At 39.4% G+C, this 23866-nt stretch overlaps 1 protein-coding gene across 3 annotated transcripts in view; it reads right to left on the bottom strand.

Moving 5' to 3' along the window:
- Positions 1–6832: 6832 nt before the first annotated feature.
- LOC115663424 (disease resistance protein RPV1-like) overlaps positions 6833–23866 on the bottom strand; it is a 53485-nt gene continuing 36451 nt past the window's right edge. For 2 of the 3 annotated variants that reach the window (XM_056312053.1, XM_056312054.1), the window contains exons 4-5: positions 22745–23152; positions 6833–8543 (exon numbers count right to left, since the gene is read on the bottom strand). In XM_056312053.1, the coding sequence (XP_056168028.1) occupies positions 6867–8543; positions 22745–23152 (2085 nt within the window). In that variant the 3' untranslated portion in view covers positions 6833–6866. Of the gene's footprint in view, positions 8544–8635; positions 8960–9212; positions 10229–22744; positions 23153–23866 lie in introns of those variants that run through there. The other variant, XM_030585418.2, reaches the window with a different exon arrangement.

The raw sequence follows: 23866 nt of genomic DNA, 5'->3' as shown, positions 1-23866 counted from the left end.
ATCAACCAAGTGGAGGTGTTACTACCTGATAAAAACATTTTATGTCATAAATGAAATCTTACTAATCATGTGAAAAATAACTTCTCACGAATATCTATATATTCTCTTCTCCAGAGTCCCGCATATATGAGTAGTTATAATACATAGTGTTTTAACAATAATTAGTAAATTTTAGGCCAATTATTACCATACAAAAAAAAAACTTCCAATGTTACACTTATGTTAATTTTTTTTTGCAAAATATAAAACATGTGAAAGAGATGCTAGAACTTATTCTTTTGTGTAACAATCTACCCTCTGTTTGTCCGTTAGTCAGTAATGAAAACATGGTCGTTGCGTTATGGATATGGCGAGACTAATGTGACTAATTATCACCATTAAGCGTCATTAATAAGTAATTAATAGAAGTAAGTGGTAAAAGTTATTTTATATATTGATGGTAAAAGAAGTTACTTTAAAGGTTAGAGAAAAAGGCAACATAGGAAAAGAGTACGGTAGAAATTGAGAGAGAGGCAGAGATGGAAAAATGACTGATTCAATCATCATGCAATCACAAACGGTAACGAAAGCAGATCAATGTACATTAGTTGAAGTTACCGATCCATTCCAAATAGTATTCAGGTCTCAGGACGACCACATCACTTCTCAACCTCAAGCATTTCAGCTTCTAAGAATTGTTCATGATCAAACATGTTGGCTTCTCGAAGCTAGAAAGGTCGGGTAGCTTTTTCCGAGCCAGTCAATACGATGCACCTCCAGTTGTTCTTCTCTGCCTTGAATCTCAAACAATTTAGGACAACTCCATGGGAGCAGTCTAGGACAACGTCGCCAGTGATGGCAGACCTGCAAGCATTAACGATAGTCCACAATCTCTAACATCGAAATTTTTAGTGTTCCTTTCAATTCTGGAATATCTATGAGCTCAATTCCATAGAGATAATGCTGTTACTTTGCCTGGTATAGTGTCGAGGGCCATGTCGCTGCCATGTCGAAAGGTATCGAGCGGTACACATGGTGAAGTTCTTAGATACAATCAATTGAGACAAACTAAATCCAAGGCAAAGAAAAAAGAGCTAGTGGAAAGTTTAGTCATAGAATTTTCTGTCAACTTTATCCCTCGAAAGTTTGTGTTCTTTGGACTCTTTAGTTTCTTACTACACTCGGGAAATTTGCGATCAATGTTTACTCTTTCACTCTCTCACAACTGCTATAGGAAAGAATATGAACTGCGGAGAGGAAGAATTCATATCTGAAATATTGACAGTCCGTACCTGGGGCAATGGTAGGAAAAGAAGATCCACAGCAGAAGCAATATAAAAAAACCTTTAATGTTGGAAGCTTAGCTTGGATACAGTAGTAACACAATTGAGAGAAGAAATGTTTGTGCTATATTTCTGATTATTACATGTGTATAAGGAGCTTGCAGTATATAGAGTTTTGAGTTGCCGGCCAACCACTGAAATCAGGTACGCAACAAACGTTTACATTCTACCATTAACCAAACTCAGAAGTCCACAAGATGAAAGTTTTCTAAAAAAATATAAATATATACTCAGACAAGTCGGATTCCGCTAGATCAGACTGTCTCTCTTCCTTCAATTCTCCACTGATCATCAGAACTCAGAGAATCTTCTATATTCTCGTGCTTGTGTATGTAAAAAGATTTTAGCTTCTTGAAGCTTGATGGATCCGTTTAACTTTTCCGAAGATTTAGAGGAACCTATCCAAAGTTGCCTCCAACGATTTTAGTCTGACTTGGATCTCGACCACTTTAGGACATCACTACAGATAAAATTTCTGGAGCTTGTTCAAGTTTGTCAGGTCAGGCAACTTGTCCAAAGATGGAACTCCTTCAAGCTTTTTAAGGCACTCAGGTTCTCCAACCTTGGAGGCCTCTGAACTCTCACTTTAGGGCAATGAGCAACTTCCAAATCTGACAGCGCCTTCAAATTTGGAAGGTCTATTGATGTTTTTATTTCCCTGCATGATTCGATATCTAAGTACAACAAATCTGGGAGAAGGCTAGGTCGGCATTGCAGCTTCTTGGAGGGGACCAGTTCAGGTTTCTTGAGCTGTGAAAGAAAAATGATGTCTGAAGATGGGGAGGTGAAATAACGAGATTCCAACCGCAAGGATTTCAGCTTGCCTAACCTTCCGAGCTACAAAGGACTTGGAACTTCAACGAGTTTAGAAGCATCCTCGAAATTGTCAAAACCTGAATTTTCCATACAATTTGAATATCTAATTTATAAGTAATTTAACATCAAATGAATATACATAATTTTTTCTTATTACTTTACGTAATCAAAACCCCGTTCAGAAGATCCACCTTAAAAAGATATGTAGAAGCGCTAATCTAAATGTCCCTAAACTCCGAAACAAACCAATATGTATAATAATTTAGGGGCGGTGAGTCTAAGCTTAGTAAATGAAAACTCTACATCCAAAATAGGAGGCCCACTCACCACTCGATCCGAGAACACAACAGTATAGTAACAATTAGGGGATAAGGTCCTATATCATTGTCAATAGGAAAGCCAATATTCACCTAAGATAATGTAATCCATGGATTATTTAAAAATGACTGTAATTATCTGTGCAATATATAAAATAGATGCAATGTTTGACATTCAGTTTAATACTCAAATGCACACAATTGAACATGCCAATCTCATGATGCATAGATATTAATAGCCCATCGATATACACAAGTATTTATTCCCTACTCGTTCCAGCCACAACTCATTTCGACTAACACAATTAACAAGGTATCGTCACTATTAACTAATGCGGGACGAAATCAAAAATACATTTTCGCCACGTTTCAACCTATTCATCACAGGTGTCCCCTACCAATGATAAATACATCATTGTACAACAGCATGATGATGGCTATCCCATACTCAATTCTCATCAAAATTCATACCCATTCTATTTTCTTTCTTTTCTCGATCTTGAACCCCTCGTTCATAATATCATACAGGTTATTCAAGTCCCATAAAGTTACACATGGCATATAATTTCATATATAAGCATTGTACTTTATGTCATCTCAACCTTATATAGAACAATTGAACATTTGTCTTTTCCTAAAGTCATACGTACTCAGAAAATTTAGTTATAGCGTTGGTATATTGCTAACAACACTTGTAGAATTTCAATGGAGTTGGTAAATTACTTAATATGGGGAACAAGCGAGAGCGCAGTACAATGGAGAAATGTATGCTGTGTTCAAAGTAGTGTTGTTAAGAGTCTGTTTAGTAACGTTTCTGTTTTTTTGTTTTCCTGTTCTTTTGTTCCCCGGAACAGAAAAAGAACAGAAATCCGTTTAGTAAAAAAAATCTACTTTTTTGTTTCTGGAACAAAAAAGTGATCCTGGAATAGATTTGGAACAGAAACAAAAAGCAAAAAAAATTTACTTCTTTGTTTCTTGAACAAAAACAAGAAACGATTTTTTCTAGAATCCTTTAAAAATAAGAAACAATCCATCGGCCGCAACCCGCCTACCGCCGCCTCTCGCTGTCCTTCGCCGCCACCTACCGCCCGCCTTCCGCCGCCGACCGCCTCTCGCCCGCTGGCCGCCTCTCGCTCGCCGGCCACCTCTTGTCGTTGACCACTGTCCTCCGCCGCTCAACTCTTGTCGCCACCCGCCACCGGCAGCCGTCCTCCACCGCTGACCGCCGTGCTCCATCGCCCGACGCCGGCCGCCACCCGGCGCTGGCCGCCTCCCCCCGCCAACCACCCGACTCCGGCGATCACCCACCACAGATCGCCGTCCTCCGCCGTCGGCGACCACCCACCACCGGCCGCCATCCTCCGCCGCCGGCCATTGTGCTCCACCGCTCGACGCCGGCCACCACTCGGCGCTGGCTGCCCTCGGCCACCGGCCACCTCCCGCCCTTGGCCACCCGACGCCGGCGGTCACCCACCATCGGCCGCCATCCTTCGCCACCGGCCACCGTGCTCCATCGACCGACATTGGCCACTCTCCGACGCCAACCACCTCATGCCGCCGCCCCCCCCGCTGCCGTCACCGCCGCCCGACACCACCGTGCTCCGCCGCTGACCGCCGTGCTCCACTGCCTCCCGCCGCCGACCGCCATCCTCTACCGCCGCCGACCACCGTCCTCCGCCCTCCGCCGCCACCTGCCGTCCTCTGCCGGTAGCCCAGAAGGGAGAAACTCGTCCATGGAATAGAAATAAATCGTTCGCACCGTACACGCGTTTCTATTCTTTTTCTATTCCAGGAATAGAATTTTGTGCAGTTACTAAACGTTATTTTTTGCTCAGAAACTCTTCTAAAAAATAGAAATAAAAAAAACTATTTCTGATAAAAAATTATTTCTGGGAACAGAAACGTTACTATGTAGATCCTAATTTACTTACGACACTAGTAAAATTTCAAATGAGTTGATAATTTACTACTTTATTGAAATATTAGTAAATTTCTGATAGTGTTAGTAATTCACTTATGACATCGAATAAAATTTCCAGAAGAGTTGGTAATTTACCAATTCAGGGCGAAATTTGTAAATTTCTGATAGTTTTGGTAATTTACTACCGGTTTACCTAACAAGCAAGTAACCAGTCTTTTTTCTTTTTATCTAACAATTCCAATTTTGCTGGTGATCCCACCCAAAAATTTCAAACGGTGACTGTAGAAATCTGTTTTTAGTTATCAAAACTAAAGAACCTTTGTGACCACTGCACATGATATGGGAAATCAGCAACTATTCTGTGAATATGGTTGCTGATGTCTGATTGAATTCGTGACACTGAATGCAACACATTCTCAGGGTACTGTCTCAAGAACGTTAATCTCTATGAATGAATTCTGGAGCAAGTCATCTTAAATCCTTGATGAATTTCTTCCATGACGACCTTAATCACTAAGTACGCCCACTAAACTGTTAGAAGCAGCAGGACTGCAACTGACCCAAAAAAAAAAGAAAAAGAAATTGCAGAACCGATTGATAATGCAAAGGTTTCATGCCTTCAAGGACAATATTTTGCTTCTTGCTAGACCTTGAGAAGCTCAGACGAAGAATCGTGTCCCCGTCGATTAGATGCAGATGGAGAAATCATTGAAAGGCAGTTTTCATTGCATATGAATGATAAGTCATGACTGAAATAATAAAAACACTCAATCCATTCCAAATCTTTTCCGAATCCATCACTAGTTGCATTTGAATTAGCAAGCAAACTCAATTCATGCAACAGCGAAGAGAAAAGGGCCACGTTTTTTCCACTTATCCTTTGACTTAAACACTCCATTTTTTTTTTGTGTTTTGACCATACTATCCGTTGGGTGGCCCACCACTTATACTACAAATCTACAAAAGTGATCCCTTTTTTATTTGGTCAACTCATTTTATTTTGTTTCTTCTTTTTTTTTTCTTTGTGGTCTCACTTTCTTTCTTTTTCTTTCTTTCCATGTCTTTAACGTCTTAGTTCTCGGCTCTTGCAGATCTCTCTTTGTTTTCTCTTTTGCAGGTCATTATATTCTTTCTACACCTCCCTACTCCTCAAGTCACGGGCATTAAGAAGTTGAACATCTATGATGCCAACCTTGTCATCCTCCACACTTTTGCTGGCATAGGCATTGGGCTCACCATTGACCTTCCCAATGAGCCCGTTTTCGCTGCCACACACAGCCTCTTCTTGTACTATTGAAGGTAATATTGAGAAGCACTCGGTTTTGGTGTTTTCTCTAATGCTGTTTTCCCCATTTTTTGGTAGAAAAAACCCGTGCTCCTTTTAAAACTATCAACAACCGAATTCATGGTTGCTAACAGATTTATCTAGTATCTATGGGAAAGCTCCAACAAACTCATTCAATTTGACCTTTAAATGGAGCATGTTCTTGAGAGCTTTTGTCTCTCATATTTCCTGATTTTCCTTTGTCTCCTTTATCTAGATACTAATTATGATTTGGAGCTCGTTCCATCTTCAAAAGTCTGAAGATGCTTGTAGTGGAAAGCTGAAGACTGGTGGTTTTTTGCTGGTCTCATTGTCATAGTTGACAACGAGGTGTTACTGTAATCGACCCAGATATGAAAACCTAAAGTCAGAACTTTATTCGAGATGAGACCCACTAAGATCCTCTGTTCTCAAGATGAAAGAATGGCATGCAAGGGAGATAACAGAGACCATATGCAAGAGCCTAAAAGTAAGACGTCAAAAGGCATAGAAAAAAAAGAAGGAAAGTGGACCCGTAAAGAAAAATAGGTACAAAATAAAAAGAGTTGACCAAACAAAAAAAAGATCATTTTTGTAGATTTATAACAGAAATAGGGCCACACTATCAAAACACAAAAAATGAGAGTGTTTAAGTAAAGGGAGGAGTGGAAAAAGCCCGTCCCGAATAAAATTACCAAAAAAGGAATAGGTGAAGATGAAGAATCAAATTAGACAGCCGCCGAGTCTCAATGAAATGCAGACAACCAAATAAAGATGCAGAGAAGGAAGAACCCTTCTTGGACTGAGTCAGCTGCAACCAAAATGCAAAAGGAAGACTTTCTAGACAATCTATTGAACCCGTGGGGAACAGATGGATGCGCAGGAAGACGTGGTCGCTGTCCCGTAGGGAGATCTCTGTCAGGTTGAATCGCATCTCGTGCTTCCGCTCACGGTTGCCGTCACATCCTTGACGGTCAGAGTCCATTGCTGCTGGTTCTAAGCGAGCTTCTTGCTCGGGTCGTCGCTGATGAGGGAAGAAGACGAAGGAAGGAGAAGGAAAGAAAGTGAGGAGAGAGAGAGAGAGAGCAACGGGAGTAAAACGAAAGAAAAATAAGAGAGAAAAAGTCGAAATTCCTGAAGAGTGGGTCTCGCCTGTACACGTGGCATCAAGTATATCCTACTTGGCACTAATTAATGTCTCGTCTCACGTTTCTCAAATCACTGTACTCATCGGATTCCAGAGTCTCCTCGAACTTTTCACATTCATCTATTTCCAAAAGGATTAGCTTCTTGAAGCTTGAAGGATCAGATAACTTTCCCAGAGACCGGCAGCAATCAATATGAAGGAGCTTCAATGATTCTAGCCTACCTTGAATCTCGACCAGACGAGGACAAAGCACTAGACTGAGTTGCTTGAGCTCCTTGGAGTTGGTCAGGTTAGGCAACTTCTCTAGCAAAGGAAGATCCCCCAAACGTAAGAAACTCAAGTTTTCTGAATCTTCCAAGCCTTGAATCTCTTTTAGCTCGCAACAGCCATATATATCTAATTTTTCTATATACTTGAAGCTTAATGGATCAGGCAACTTTTCAAGTGATTCACAGTACATCAAATGAAGCTCTTTCAACGATTCTAGCTGACCTCGAACTTCAACCAGTTTAGGACAACCTGATATCAAAAGTACCCTCAGCTTCTTCAAGTTGGTCAGGTTAGGCAACTCCACCAACGAAGGAAGATGATCAAGATGAAGCCTTTTTAGATTTCCCCCAAGGCCTTGAATCTCTGTTAGCTGCTTGCAATAACTGACATGCAATTCTGATAACTTTTCCAAATATGAAACATCTATCGACTTTTCCATTAACCTGTGCCCTTGAATTCTGAAGTATGACAAATTCTGGGGAAGCATAGGTAGGCATTCTAGTTTATCTACGATGAGTACAAGCTTCCTAAGCTTCGAAAGGAGATTAAGATCTGAAGGTAGGGTGGCCAGTCTATCACAACACAACAACAAGGACTCTAGCTTTCTTAACCCTCCGATCCAGTTGAGGGTTGGAGCTCCCAGGAACAAGCTTCTAGACCTTAAATCCAACTCCAAAACTCTCAAATTTAATAGGTTCGAGAGATCTGGGCATCTCATATGTGGATTATATTTAAGGTCTAGATTGGTCATACTTTTAGGAAGCTTAGGTATATTGGAAATTCCCGTGCTCGTTAATCTCAAGATTCTCAAAAATGATAGTCTTCCAATCTCACTTGGAATTTCCCCACACAAATTTCCACAGCCGCTAGCATCGATCTCTTCAAGCTTCTCCAACATCCCAAGGGCGCTAGGTAGCTTTTCTAAACGGGTGTAAGACATCCTTAGTACTCTCAAATTCTTCATTTTCTCTATTGAATTGGGTAAGTCTTTAATGTTTGACCGAGTAAGATCCAACTCAACGAGAGATCCAAAATTTCCGAATGGAAGTTCAGTAATTTCTGTATCTTCCAACCTAAGATTTAACAATGATGTTAAGCAACCAGCAAAATTGCATATACTCAATGATTTACATGCAACTGCACTAAGAGTTTCCAATTTCTTCATTCCTTTCCATTCAGGAATTTTGGTAATAGATGTCCAATCAACAAGAAGTTCTATCAAGGCTTCCAGTTCCTCCATCTCGTCTGGCAATGTCCGAAGTTTCTCACAATCTTCCAAGTTTAATAATACTAAATGCTTTAACTTACCAATAGACCTATCAACTTGAACGAGTTCCTTGCACCCTCGAAGAATTAGTTGCACTAAATTTTCATGAGCAGAAAAGTCAGGAGTTCTACGCAAGTTTCTGCATTCAGTCAAATTTAGAACCTTCAAATTCTTTGCCATCTGTAATGAAGAGAAGAAGTCAATTCTGGATCATTTTGAGATACAAGACCACAAAGTTTATATAGCAAATTCATGTTGAAATAATACCATACCTTGAGGTGGTTCCATCCCTCCCAGTCATTTGTAATTTCACTCCGTGATAGATCAAGAATCACTAGCTTCATAAGGAAAAATGCGGTCAATTGGAAAAAGAGAGGAAACTCATGCCATGAGAGAAATCTCAGCTTCGGAAGGATGAGTAGATTCCTCTGGAACCAGTTGGTCGAAGGAAAATGTTGAACGTTGTTCTCATCCAAGTCTACACAATCCACTTGAAGAAATCTTAAATTTGATAGGGTTTCGGATTCTTCCTTCTCAATGAAGTCTTGAAATTGATGATCAAACTTGAGACGTATTGCTTCAACCTTTTTTTTTCCCTGCCAAAGCAACAAAATTAAACAGAAGCTAGTAATCACATAATTCCCTGTCGAAGGGATTCGAGTTGAACATACTTTAGGAATGTACATTTTATTTATACTTTCAATTTGATTTATAATATGATTTACTGATGAGCATGTCAACATGGTAAGCAGACAAGTAATGACTCGGTTGAGATAGAAGCAAATAAGCAAAGTCAAGGTGGATAACTCGCCTCTTTGAATAGGATTAACATTTCATACGCGACTTTACCTTTGCTATGAGAACATCATTTGCTTGCTCATGATCCCACACCCGACTTTGCTTCTCTGGTTTAAAATTACCATTTTGACAAACGAAATCTCGCCCAAGGTCTCTTAGCAGATCATGCATCCACAGTCGGTTACGTTCTGTAATCTTTATTAGCGATGTCCGTTGGAGGACTCCAAGATAATAGTCAGGGGAAAACCCACAGCTTTCCCACATGTGACTCACAATTCTCACATCATACCCAATGAAGAAGCAACAAACATCGAGAAATATCTCTTTCGCTCGAGGAAGTAATGCCTCGATACTGATTTTCAACTTTTCTTCAACATTTTCATCAGGAATAGTTTCCAGCTTCTCTAATGTGGTCTCCCAAAATTTTTTGTCATTTCTAGCTAAAAATGAACCTATGATCTCAAGAGCCAAAGGTAGATGACCGCAGATTTTTACCGCTTTTTCTGAGAGGGGGACGTATTCTGCTGGAGGATGATCTTCTCTAAAGGCATGTTTGCTAAACAGTTGAAGCGAATGATCAAAATCCATTTCAGTAAGTTCGTACTTCAACTCAACATCTTTGAGAACTTCCTTGTTTCTTGTGGTAATAATAACCTTACTTCCTTTGCCGAACCAGCATTTACCCATCCCCACAAGAGCATCCAGCTGAGCCTTTTGGACAACATCGTCAAGTAGAAGTATGACCTTTCTAAAGGATAACCTCTTCTTGATCTCAGTAATCCCTTCTGCTCTATGACGGATGGGTAGACATGTTTCTTTTAGGATACCAGAGATGAGTTGATTCTGCAAAATCTCAATCTTTGTGTCTTTAAAGTTAGACAGGAAGCAACAGTTAGTGAAATCGACCAACAGTTTATTATAGATGATTGTGGCAAGAGTTGTCTTTCCGACTCCACCCATACCATGGATACCAACGATCTTTGTTTCAGTGGTCTGTTCACCTATCAATTCCATGATTTCATCCACATGATTGTCCATTTCAACCAAGTAATCAGATAATGCCAAGTAGTTCTTTTTCAACTCGATCAACAGTGTCTGAACAACTTCTTCTGTGAAATCACCTTTGCCTCTAATAGTATTGAAGGCAAAAGGACCAAATTGTTAGAATAATATCTAAGGTACAAACAAATCATGAACAATAATAAATTCAAGTACCTCCCCTTGAGTTCCCATCCTCTTAATGTTCCAACCTTGCTGAGAGCTGCCTTCCAGTCTTGAATAGTCTCATCAGTGTACCGCCGCTTATTTTTGTGTAAATTAATGGCCTTACCGTAACTTCCAGTTTGGTAACGAACCTGGGATGGTGCTACATTATAGAAAATTGGCATGATCTTTCGTCCCCAGTTTTCCTTGCACTCCACCATCTGGACCAACTCCATGAGGCACCATGGACTGGCAGCATATCCTTTAGATAAGATAGGAATTGAGATTTCCGACTGCTTAATCGCTTGGACAAGCTCCGGGCCAATCTCTTCTCCAATGGGAAGCTCTTCATTATCTCTATATGCCCGTATTCCGGCACGAATAAGGCTCTTGTAAAGGTAATCAGCGATGTCACGGCGAGTGTCTGGTCCTCTGAAGCTCAAGAATACTTCATAACCAGATTCTGTTGGCTTCTCCATTTCTTGAATTTTCAGAGGACTTGCAATGACCCAATATCCCACTTGAAAAACTTTTACTATGAAAGTGAAGTGATGATCAGAAACTCTTCCGTTTCACGTCATTCTAGAAAGAAACCAAGATGACAAATGCACAAGCTCCTTTTGAGCCTTGCACTCGACACCAAAATATGTCAGAATATTTTATTAATAATATAGCAGAGAAGTGGAACCATCTCAATTCTAAAGGAAGAAATTTCCAAAGTATTGTGGAATTATGGGTTTTAGTTCACACCGGAAATTGATTCGAAAGAATAATATTTCGAGAAGATAAATCACTGGCAACCTATTTTTATCTTAAACTTTTTCTTTATGTGATAAAATTTCCCTTGAAAGGTGACGTTGATAGCCCTCTGCACATAAGTGCCTGCTGTTGCTTGTAGTTGACTAATTATCTTATTGTCTGATAAGAAATTATGATGCAACCTTCCTCTTTTAGTTTTAACAAAATAGATTTGACAGACATTCCGCAACCCTCAATTAGTTGCTCCCTTGACCTTAATGGAGGCAGGCGAAGAATCGCATTCCCCTATGACGATCTCATTGGAAGAGTGAAATCAAGAAATTACACTGAAGCAAATTCAAACCTTACCGTTGGACTAGTTTCTAAAGAGCATAAGCCGATCTATAATTACAGTCATCTCTTAGTTTATTAATATACAGGTACAGTCAATGGGTGAGCATTAGTTATGCATGAGGCTATTATTCACATCTGCCAGAAAGTATCAGCATATTAGAAAAAGAGGAGTGGATTGCTAATCACTTATGGAGTTAATAGAACTTCAACGGCAAAAAGAAGCATGAATGCTATAACTGTTTTCGCAGAAAATAAGTCTGAACACACAGGAGTTCTGCATTTTACGGAAGTTGCGACTTCCGGTTCACAGCAGAGTGCAACATTATAGTCTATTCAGTCTGTCTCTACTGTTAAATACATAGTTGATGGTGTCAATTTTCTGTCTAGGAGTGTTCTTACTGCTAATCACCAGACCATAATGTACTAATTTGTTCTCTCTGAGTCTCTTAGAGACGGCACTGTCCCTGTTCGCACACGAAAAATCCCATTAAACAAATGAAATCAACGGACTCCACTCAAGCTAGTTCAGCTTTTAGAGCCAGCCCAGATCCTTAAGAGTGTAAATGCGATCCCTAATTACAGAAATCTCGAGTTTTATCAACAAGCTGATGGATAGGAGTGGGATTGTGTTTCAAGATCTGAGGCCTGACTGTTGCATAGATGGAAGCAGATGAGCAGGGTTTAGCATGTGACTAGAGTTGGGCTAAAGCTATTAGTATTGGACGCAAATGGCAGCGATCAATCATCGAGTCAACTGAGGAAAGAATTGATACTGATCTGAGAGTCCCTCTATTGTTTCCATCAAATTCTGCACCTAGATGCATTACAGAACAGACCCAATTCATTAAAAAAAGCAATAGATGAGAGGAAATTACCGGAGATGGAAGGGTGAAGATGAAGAGTCCGGATCAAATGCTGAGAAGCAGATATAGATCCCAAGAATAAACGTTCTTAGTTTGAGTTCAGCTGAAGAAAGACTTTCTATTAGACAATCTTCTCACCCTCACGGGCCTCGCTCTTCCAGGAAGGTGAGGACTCGCGAGTTGCAGATACACTTAAGCCGACCGTTGACTTTTGAGGTAATCTAGTTGAGGTGGGTTGAAGTTTCTGTAAGTCCAGATATTCTTTTGGCACAAACCACCAAAGTTCAAAAAGACGAGGTCTTTATGCAAATTATTTGGAAATTATTTAATTATGTTGATTGATGTTCTTTTAATGACGATGAAACCCTTCTTTTGTTGGTGAAACCCTAGGCCCATTTAAATTTAAAATAAATTGAACCGACAAATGTAGAATCCATACTTTTAAGCATTTGAGATGGATTATATTATTCACGGTAATCTCATAAGACAGAAGTTAGGTTATAAGCTCTGTTTGTTTCGTGAAAAATGAATAATTTAAAAATAATTTCCTAAAAATGATCGCTTGAAATAATTAGCCGATGGAAAATATTTTCATTATGGAAAATAATTTATATCCAAAAATTTCCGTGAATGATAAAAATATTTTTCGTTTAATCATTTTTGTAAGCGGCATATAAATGATCATTTTAGGCAAAATCTTTTTCAAATCATTCATTTCCGAAGAAAAAAACGCACCCTTAAACTCCAAAAGTTATGTCGGCCAGAAAGTAATAAAGCTCAAGAAAAGTTACAATACAAGTGGGACAATCTATTTTTTAATTGGTTTTAGGATCTTATTACATTCATTAAAATAAAAGAGGGAGCGGAGAAGTACTACGATCTTCTAAACGAAGTCTTGACAATCCTAATTCTAATCTAAGTCTAAATTGGAAAATTATGTGAAAAACATACTTAAACTTTAGCCAACAACCCTTTTGGAAGATGTGTACAGCACATGTAGGGCACATGAAAATTTCAACGGCAGCCGAAGAAAAAAGAGTGCCCGAATTACACAGGGGAGCCAAGCTCAAATGGGCTAAATTTAAGAATCCAATGAGTTAAGAGCCCGATTCGAATGAAATTCACAAAATCACATCGGTTTAAAAATTAACACATTGAAATTAATGTGGATCAAATGTTAAGAAGCTGATAACGATGCCAATAATTTCTCGGCGTTGAGTTCAGCCGAAGAAAGACTTCTGTTAAACAGTCTACTCACCCGCACGTGCCCTGCTCTGGCAGGAAGTTAAGGACTTGCTACTCACCTCAGACCCATTAAGATTTTACATAAATTAAACCTAAAAATATAGAAGTGATACATATTAAGCATTTGAGATGGACTATGTTAGACTTATTCACAATAATCTTATAAGACACAAGTTAGGTTTTTAACTTCCAAAAGCTGCATTTGGCCACAAAGGAATAAAGCTCGAAAAATTACAAAAATTCTTCAAAAATAGCTATAGTTGAAATATTGGGAAAAGTGTCAGAAAAGTCATAAACCTATTGCATTGATGCCAATTTAGTCTTAAATCTTTTAATTGTATCAATTTAGTCATAAACATTTTGATATATTGTCAATTCAGTCATTTTGGCTAATTTTGGCTATATATTACTGACGTAGACGATAACCGGTTTACGTGGTATGGCCGGTGTTGATATGGACAATGTTTAATAATTTTTTTAAATTTTTTCTGATTTTTTTCTTGTTTCTTTCCTTTCTTCTTCCTTTTGCTGGTGACCGGCCATCAACCATGGCCAGGCGGCCTAGCCTCGCCTAATCTGGCAAGGGGAGCCCTTGCCCAGGCGAGGCCCGGCGAGGGTCGGCCTCGCCTAAGCCAGATTTGGCGAGGGGAGCCCTCGTCGGGGATCACCCTCACCCAACTAGTGCTCGCCCTTGCCCGGCCGAGTCTCGCTTGTGGCAGGCGACCACCCGGCAATAGTTCATGATGTATAATAAACCTTCTTGCACATAATAGTTGCTTGAGTTATGACCTTGCTCGACAAACCTTGAAAGTTGAGCGGTCTGAGGGAAAAGTGTTAGAAAAGTTCTAAACATATTGCATTGGTGTCAATTTAGTCATAAACATTTTTTTTGGTGTCAATTTAGTCATAAACCGTTTGACCTAGTACCAATTCAGTTATTCCGATTAATTTTGGTTGAATATTGCTAACGTGGACGCCGACCGGCCTACGTAGCATCGCTGACGCTGAGGTGGACAACTTTTAATAATATTTTAATATTTTTTTGAATTTTATTTTATTTTTTTCTTTCTTTTTCTTTTTTTTTTCCTTCCCTTCCTTCGTCCTTTAGCTGGTCGCCGGACCTCGGTGACTAGCCATAGGCTAGGGCCATGGCGAGGCTCGCCTTTGGCTTTGCCAGCGGCTGCGCGAGGCACGACCTCGCCTAATCTGGCGAGGTCGGGCCTTGCCCATGGCCGGCGAGGCTCGACCCTCTCTAGACTTGGTGAGGGCGAACCTCGCTAGCCCAACACGAGGCCGTCCTCGCGACCATCCAGCAAGGGTGACCCTTGCTCGTGGCTGGCGTGGTCAACCTCGCCAGCCCTTGCCCCAGGCTGAACGGCGACCGGCTGGATGAAGAAGGAAGGAAAGAAAAAAAAGAAAAAGAAAAGAAAAGAATTCAAGAAAAAATATTATTAAAAGTTGTCCACGTCGGCGCCGGCGGTGCCACGTGGGCCGGTCAGCATCTACGTTTGCAATATCCGGCCAAAATTAGTAGGAAGGACTGAATTGGTACTAGGTCAAAAGGTTTACGACTAAATTGACATAAAAAAATTATTTAGGATTAAATTGGCACAAATACAATAGATTTATGACTTTTCTAACACTTTTTCCAAGGGTATGAGGTACGTGAAGATGGGGAACAACCACACTTGGAGAGCGCAGTACAATGGAGAGTTGTATGTTGCGTTTGAAAGTAGTGTTGTGACACTGGTAAAATTTCAAATGAGTTGATAATTTACTACCTCATTGAAATATTAGTAATTTTTCAATAGCGTTAGTAATTCACCTATGAAACCGGAAAAATTTCCAGAAGAGTTGGTAATTCACCAATTTAATGGGAAATTGCTAAATTTCTGATAGTTTTGGTAATTTACTACTGGTTTACCTTACAAGCAAGTAATCAGTCATTTCTCTTCTTACCTAACAAGTCCAATTTTGCTGGCAATCCCACCCAAAATTTCAAATGGTGAAACTAGAAATCTATAGAAATCTGTTTTTAAGTTATCAAAACTAAAGAACCTTTGTGACTATTGCACATGATCATTAACTAGGGAGCGTTATGTTTACGCCAGACACAACGTTTTGCCCCTACTTCTTCATTTCTTCAATGTTGAAATTTTCATGGGAAATCAGCAACAATTTCGTGAATATGGTTGCTGATGTCTAAATTGAATCCACGACACTGAATGCAAGACATTCTCAGGGTACGGTCTCCAGAACATTAATCGCTGCGAATGAATTCTGGAGCAAGTCATCTTGAATCCTTGATGAATTTCTTCCATGATGACATTAATCGCTAAGTACACCCGCTAAAATGCTAGAAATAGTAGGACTGCAACAGACCAAGAAAAAAAGAAAGAAAAAGAAATCGCAGAACCAATAGGTTACACAAAGGTTTCATGCCTTCAAGGACAATATTTTGCATTTTGCTAGACCTTGATAAGCTCAGAACAAGAATCGAGTCCTCGTCGATTTGGATGCAGATGGAAGAAATCAATTGAGTCAGCTCACGAGACAGTTTCATTGAAAGGCTGTTTTCATTGCATATGAATGGTAAGTCATGAATGAAATAATAAAAACACTCAATTCATTCCAAATCTTTTCCGAATGTCTCAGTACTAGTTGCATCAGAATTCACAAACAGACCCAAAACAGAAACAATGTAGAGAGAAATGACCAGAAAAGGAATGGGCGAAGATGAAGGATCAAATTAGACAGCCACCGGGTCTGAATGAATTGCAGAAAACCAAATAAAGATGCAGCGAAGAAGGAAGAACACTGCATGGCCTCAGTCAGCTCAGCTGCAACCCAAATGGAAAAGGAAGACTTCTCAGACAATCTATCAAACCCCTCGTCGAAGAGACGGGCAGGCAGGAAGACGGGCTGCAGTCCAGGAGGGATCTCTTTTAGCTTCCAACAGCCATATATAGTTATAGCCTTCAAGCCGAATGAATAAGGCCACTTTTCGAGAGATTCATAGGATTTTACCCAAAGCATCTCCAACGATTCTAGCCGACCTCGAACCTCAACCAGCATAGGACAACCTAATATCCAAAGCTGGCTGAGCTTCTTCAAGTTGGTCAGGTCAGGCAACTTCATCAACAATGGAAGATGCTTAAGATCAAGCTGTTTCAGGTTTTTCAAACGTTCGAGGCCTTGAATCTCTCTTAGCTGTTCCCAATTACAGAAACACAATTTTGATAACTTTTCCAAATTTGAAAGATCTATCGACTTTTCCATTATCCTGCGCGCATGAATAACGAGGCGTGACAAATTCTGGGGAAGCCTAGGTAGGCATCCTAGGTTATCTACTTTGAGCACTAGCTAGCTGAGCTTAGAAAGGAGATTAAAATCTGAAGGTAGTTGGGGGGCAATCCCATAATGAACGACTCCAATGACTCTAGCTTTCTTAACCTTGAGATCCACTGGAGGCTTGGAGCTATAGCTATAAGGAATAGATTGGTCAAACTTTTAGGAAGCTTAGGTACTTTGAAAATTCTCGTATTCCGTAATCTCAAGATCCTAAAAAATGATAGTCTTCCGATCTTACTTGGTATTTCCTCCAAATAGTTATAGCCATCAGCATCTATCTCTTCAAGCTTCTCCAACATTCCTAGGGCGCTAGGTAGCTTTCTTAAGCTGGTGTAAGACATCCCCAGTACTCTCAAATTCTTCATTTTCCCTATTGAATTGGGTAATTCTTGAATTCTCGATCTACAAAGATCCAACTTGACGAGAAATCCAAAATTTCCGAATGGAAGTTCAGTAATTTCTGTAGCTCTCAACCTAAGATTTGATAGTGATGTTAAGCAACCAGCTAAATTGCATATACTCAGTAATTTACATTCAACTGCACTGAGAGTTTCCAATTTCTTCATTCCTTTCCATTTGGGAATATTGGTAATAGAGGTCCCATCAACAATTAGTTCTGTTATGGCTTCCAGTTCCCCCATCTCATCTGGCAATGTCCGCAGATTATAACATCTTTCCAAGTCTAAGATTACTAAATGCTTTAACTTACCAATAGACCTATCAACTTGAACGAGTTCCTTGCAACCTCGAAGAATCAGTTGCACTAAATTTTCATGAGTAGAAAAGTCAGGAGTTCTACGCAAGTTTCTGCATTCAGTCAAATTTAGAACTTTCAAATTCTTTGCCATCTGTAATGAAGAGAAGAGGTTAATTCTGGATTATTTTGAGATACAGTACCACAAAGTTAATATAGCAAATTAATTCATGTTGAAATAATACCTTGAGGTGGTTCCATCCCTCCCAGTCATTTGTAATTTCACTCCGTGATAGATCAAGAATCGCTAGCTTCATAAGGGAAAATGCGGTCAATCGGAAAAAGATGGGAAACTCATGCCATGAGAGAGATCTCAACTCCGGAAGGATGAGCAGATTTTTCTGGACACACTTGGTTGAAGGAAAATGCTGAACAAAGTTATGCCATGAAAGCCATCTCGACTTTGGAAGGATGCATAGATTCCTCCGGAACCAGTTGGTTAAAGAAAAATGCTGGACGCTATTCATATCCAAGTCTCCACAATCCACTTGAAGAAACCTTAAATTTGATAGGCTTTCAAGTTCTTCCTTCTTAAAGAAGCATTGAGATTGATGATCAAACTTGAGACGTAGTGCTTCAACGTTTTCTGTTCCCTGCCAAAGCAAACGAAGGAAACAGAAGCTAGTGATCACATAATTGCCTCTTGAAGGGATTCAAGTTGAACATACTTCAGGAATGTACATTTTATTTATTATACTTTCAAATTGGTTTACAATATGATGTACAAATGAATGTCATCAGAGTAAGCAGACAAGTAATGACTCAGGTTCAGATAGAAGCAAATAGGCAAAGTTGACGTGTATAACTCGTCCCATTGAATAGGAATAACATTGCACACATTTTACCTTTGCTATGAGAACATCAATTGCTTCATCATGATCCCGCACCTGACTTTGCTTCACTGGTTTAAAATTAGCTCTTTCATGAACAATATCTCGCCCAACGTCTCTAAGCTGATCATGGACCCACAATCGATTTCCTTCTGCAATCTTTATTAACGACATCTGTATGAGGACTTCAAGAGTTTTGGGCTCCGTTTATCTCATGGAATAATTAATGATTTGAAAATTAATTTTTTTAAAATAATCGGTAGAAATAATTAGTTAATAAAAAATATTTTCGTTGTAAACAACAATTTATATCTAAAAATTTTCGGGAACGATGAAAATATTTTTCGTTTATTCATTTTTATAAGCGGTATAAATAATCATTTTAGGAAAAATGTTTCCAAAATCATTAATTTTTCGCGAAAGAAATGCACCCTTAGACTCCAAAAGTTACATCGGCCAGAAAGTAATAAAGCTCCAAAAAAGTTACAATACAAGCGGAAGGTTATCGACAATCTCTTTTTAATTGGTTTTACGATCTTATTAGATTCATTAAAATAAAGGAGTATATTTCGGATCTCCCCTAGGAGCGGAGAAATACACTGATCTTCTAAAAGAAGTCTTGAAAATCTCAAGTCTAATCCAAGTCTAAATTGGGAAATTACGTGAAAAACATACTTAAACCAACAATCCTTCCAGAAGATGTGCATAGCACATGCAGGGCACATGAATAGCATATGTAGTGCACATGCACATGCACGGCACATGGACATGTAAAGCAAACGCAAGGCACGTGCACAACAAATGAAAATTTCAACGACAGCCGAGGAAAAGAGAGTGCCCGAATGACATAGGGAAGCCAGGCTCAAATGGGCTACATTTAAGAATCCAATGAGTTAAAAGGCCAATTCGAATGAAAATCGCAAGATGACCTTGATTTAAAAATTAACACATTGAAAGTAATGCAGATCAAATATTTTTTTTTTGGTCATGCAGATCAAATGTTAAGAAGCAGATAAAGATGCCAAGAATTTCTTGGCGTCGAGTTCAGCTGAAGAAAGACTTTTATTAAACAGTTTACTTGGGAAAATTACTAAAAGAAGTCTTAAACATATTGTAATTATGTCAATTCAGTTCTAAATATTTTTTTTTCCAATTGATCATTTACTACTTCATTGAAATACTAATAAATTTCTGATGGAGTAATTCACTTACGACACAGGAAAAATTTCAGAAGAGTCGGTAATTTACCAATTAGTGGGAATTGGTAAATGTCTTATAGTTTTGTTAATTTACTACCGCTTGACCTAACAACCAAGTGACTGGTCATTTTTTTTACCCAACAATTCCAATTTTGCTGGCAATCCCGCCCAAAAATTTCGAATGGTGAAACTTGAAACGCAGTCATGAATTCACTCAGAAGCGACTGTAGAAATCTGTTTTAAGTTATCAAAACTAAAGAACCTTTGCGACCATTGCACATGATCATTAACTAGGGAGCGTTATGTTTATGCTAGACACAATGTTTTGCCCCGACTTCTTCATTTCTTCAATGTAGAAATTTTCATGGGAAACCAACAACAATTTCGTGAATGTGGTTGCTGATGTCTAATTAATTTCGTGACACTGAATGAAACTCATTCTCAGAGTACTGCCTCAAGAACATTAATCTCTACGAATGAATTCTGGAGCAAGTCATCTCAAATCCTTGATGAATTACTTCCCTAACGAGATTAATCACTAAGTACACCCGCTAAAATTTTAGAAGTAGGACCACAGCAGACCAAAAAAAAAACGAAGAAGAAGAAGAAGAAAGAAATTGCAGAACCAAATGATTATAGTAAGGTTTCATGCCTTCGAGGACAAATTTTGCGTTTAGCAGGACCTTGATAAGCTCAGAAGAAGAATCGAGTCCGGTCGACTATATTGGATAAGATAAATGAAATCAGCTAATCCCCCTCAAACTATTCCACCTGAAAGGTTTGCACTAGTTCCTAAAGAGCGAAAATCGATCTTCCCCTAATTGGTGCAGAAGTGAAAAATTGCGAAGGAGTTGGTTAAGGCTTAAAGCTAATAAGATTAGATGCAGATGGAAGAAATCAATTGAGTCAGCTCAGGAGTGAGTTCACTGAAAGGCTGCTTTCAAAGCATATATATATAAATGATAAGTCATGACTGAAACGAAAACTCAATTCAATTCCAAATCTTTGTCCTAACGTATCCCTAGTTGCATCAGAATTCGCAAGCAGACCCAAATTATGCAAAACAGAAACAACGTAGAGAGAAATCGCCAGAAAAGGAACGGGTGAAGATGAAGAAAATCAAAGTAGACAGCCACCGGGTCTGAATGAAATGCAGAAAACCAAATAAAGATGCAGCGAAGAAGGAAGAACCCTTCTTGGCCTCAGTCAGCTCAGCTGCAGCCCAAAATGCAAAACGGAAGACTTCTCGGACAATCTATTCAACCCCTCGCGGAACAGATGGACGGGCAGGAAGACATGGGTCGCTGTCCCGGAGGAAGATCTCCACCAGATGGAGTCGCACCTTGTGCAACTCAATCAAATTCTACGAGTTATCGACGCACTTTTTTCAAATCTCTGTACTTATCGGATTCCAGGGTCTCCTCGAACTTTTTACAGCCACCTACTAATAAAATCATTAGCTTCTTGGCGCTTGAAGGACGAGATAACTTTCGCAAAGACCCGCAGCGATGTAATTGAAGCCTCTCCAATGATTCTAGCCTACCTGGAATTTCAATCACACAAGGACAACCTCTTAGAACAAGTTCCTCGAGCTTCTTGGAGTTGGTCAGGTCGGGCAACTTCTCTAGCGACGGAAGATCCACCAGACTAAAGCAACGCAGGTTCTTCAGGTCTTCCATGCCTTGAATCTCTTTTAGCTTCCAACAGGCTTGTATATCTATAGCCTTCACGTTGAATGAATCAGGCCACTTTTTGAGAGATTCACAGCACATTATATTAAGCGTCTCCAACGATTCTAGCTGACCTCGAAGCTCAACCAGCATAGGACAATATGTTATCCAAAGCACCATGAGCTTCTTCAAGCTGGTCAGGTCAGGCAACTTCACCAGCGATGGAAGTTCACCAAGTCGAAGCCGTTTCAAGTTTTTCAAACGTTCAAGGCCTTGAATCTCTATTAGCTGTTCACAATTCCAGATACTCAATTCTGATAGCTTTTCCAAATATGAAAGATCTATTGACTTTTCCATTATCCTGCGCCCATAAATACGGAGGCGTGACAAATTCTGGGGAAGCCTAGGTAGGCATTCTAGGTTATCTACTTTGAGCACCAGCTCCCTGAGCTTAGAAAGGAGATTAAAATCTGGAGGTAGTTGGGAAGCACTCCCAGAACAAAACAGCTCCAAGGACTCTAGCTTTCTTAACCTTGAGATCCACTGGAGGCTTGGAGCTCTAGCTGTAAGGAATAGATTGGTCAAACTTTCAGGAAGCTTAGGTACTTCAGAAATTCCAGTAGATGATAATATCAAGATCAAGATCCTCAGAAATGATAGTCTTCCAATCTCACTTGGTATTTCCTCCAAATATTCACGGCCAGCAGCATCTATCTCTTCAAGCTTCTCCAACATCCCAAGGGCGCTAGGTAGCTTTCTTAAGCTGGTACGAGACATCCTCAGCACTCTCAAATTCTTCATTTTCCCAATTGAATTGGGTAATTCTCCAATTCTTGAATCAGAAATATTCAACTCAACAAGAGATCCAAAATTTCCAAAGGGAAGTTCAGTAATTTGTGTATTTTTCAACCTAAGATTTGATAGTGATGTTAAGCAACCAGTAAAATTGCATATACTCAGTGATGCACATTCAACTGCACTGAGAGTTTCTAATTTCTTCATTCCTTTCCATTCGGGAATTTTGGTAATAGAGGTCCCATCAACAATTAGTTCTGTTAGGGCTTCCAGTTCCCCCATCTCGTTCGGCAATGTCCGCAGATTATAACAACCTTCCAAGTTTAAGAACACTAAATGCTTTAACTTACCAATAGACTTATCAACTTGAACCAGTCCCTTACACCCTTGAAGAATCAGTCGCTCTAAATTTTCATGAGCAGAAAAGTCGGGAGTTCCATGCAAGTTTCTGCATTCAGTCAAATTTAGAACCTTCAAATTCTTTGCCATCTGTAATAAAGAGAAGAGGTTAATTCTGGATCATTTTGAGATACAGGACAGCTGAGTTAACATAGTAAATTCATGTTGAAATAATACCATACCTTGAGTTGGTTCCATCCCTCCCAATCATTTGTAATTTTACTCCGTGATAGATCAAGAATCACTAGCTTCGTAAGGGAAAATGTGGTCAATCGGAAAAAGATGGAAAACTTATGCCATGAGAGAAATCTCAGCTCCGGAAGGATGAGCAGATTTTTCTGGAAAAACTTGGTTGAAGGAAAATGCTGAACAAAGTTATGCCATGAGAGCCATCTCGACTTTAGAAGGATGCATAGATTCCTCCGGAACGAATTAGTTAAAGAAAAATGCTGGACATTGTTCATATGTAAGTCTCCACAATCCACTTGAAGAAACCTTAAATTTGATAGGTTTTCAAGTTCTTCCTTCTTAAAGAAGCGTTGAGATTGATGATCAAACTTGAGACGTAGTGCTTCAACGTTTTCTGTTCCCTGCCAAAGCAAACAAGGAAAACAGAAGCTAGCGATCACATAATTGCCTGTTGAAGGGATTCGAGTTGAACATACTTCAGGAATGTACATTTTACTTATACTTTCAAATTAATTTAGAATTGATTTACAGATGAGCATGTCATCATAGTAAGCAAACAATTAATGACTCAGTTCAAATAGAAGCAAATAAGCAAAGTGAACGTGCATAACTCGTCTCTTGAAGAGGAATGACATTGCATACACTTTACCTTTGCTATAAGAACATCATTTGCTTGCTCATGATCCCACACCCGACTTTGCTTCTCTAGATTAAAATTACCACTCCGACGAACGAAATGTTGCCCAAGGTCTCTTAGCAAATCATGCACCCACAATTCATCACGTTCTGTAATCTTTATTAACGACATCTGTTGGAGGACATCAAGATAATAGTCAGGGAAAAACCCACAGCTTTTCCATATGTGCCTCACAATTCTCCAATCAAACCCAACAAAGAAGCAACAAACATCAAGAAATATTTCCTTCGCATGTGGTTGTAATGCCTCGATACTGATGTTCAACTTTTCTTCAACATTTTCATCTGGAATAGTTTCCAGCTTCTCTAATGTGGTCTCCCAAAATTTTCCATCTTTTCCAGCTAAAAATGAACCTATGATCTCAAGAGCCAAAGGAAGATGACCGCAGATTTTTACCGCTTTGTTTGAGAGGTAGAAG

Source organism: Syzygium oleosum, unplaced genomic scaffold (assembly GCF_021117445.2).
Source record: "Syzygium oleosum isolate NSW1041296 unplaced genomic scaffold, Sole_v2.1 Sole_v2.06, whole genome shotgun sequence".
Lineage (NCBI taxonomy): Eukaryota > Viridiplantae > Streptophyta > Magnoliopsida > Myrtales > Myrtaceae > Syzygium > Syzygium oleosum.
The sequence above is the reverse complement of the archived record's forward strand: the minus strand, read 5'-3'. Positions and strand labels throughout refer to the sequence as shown.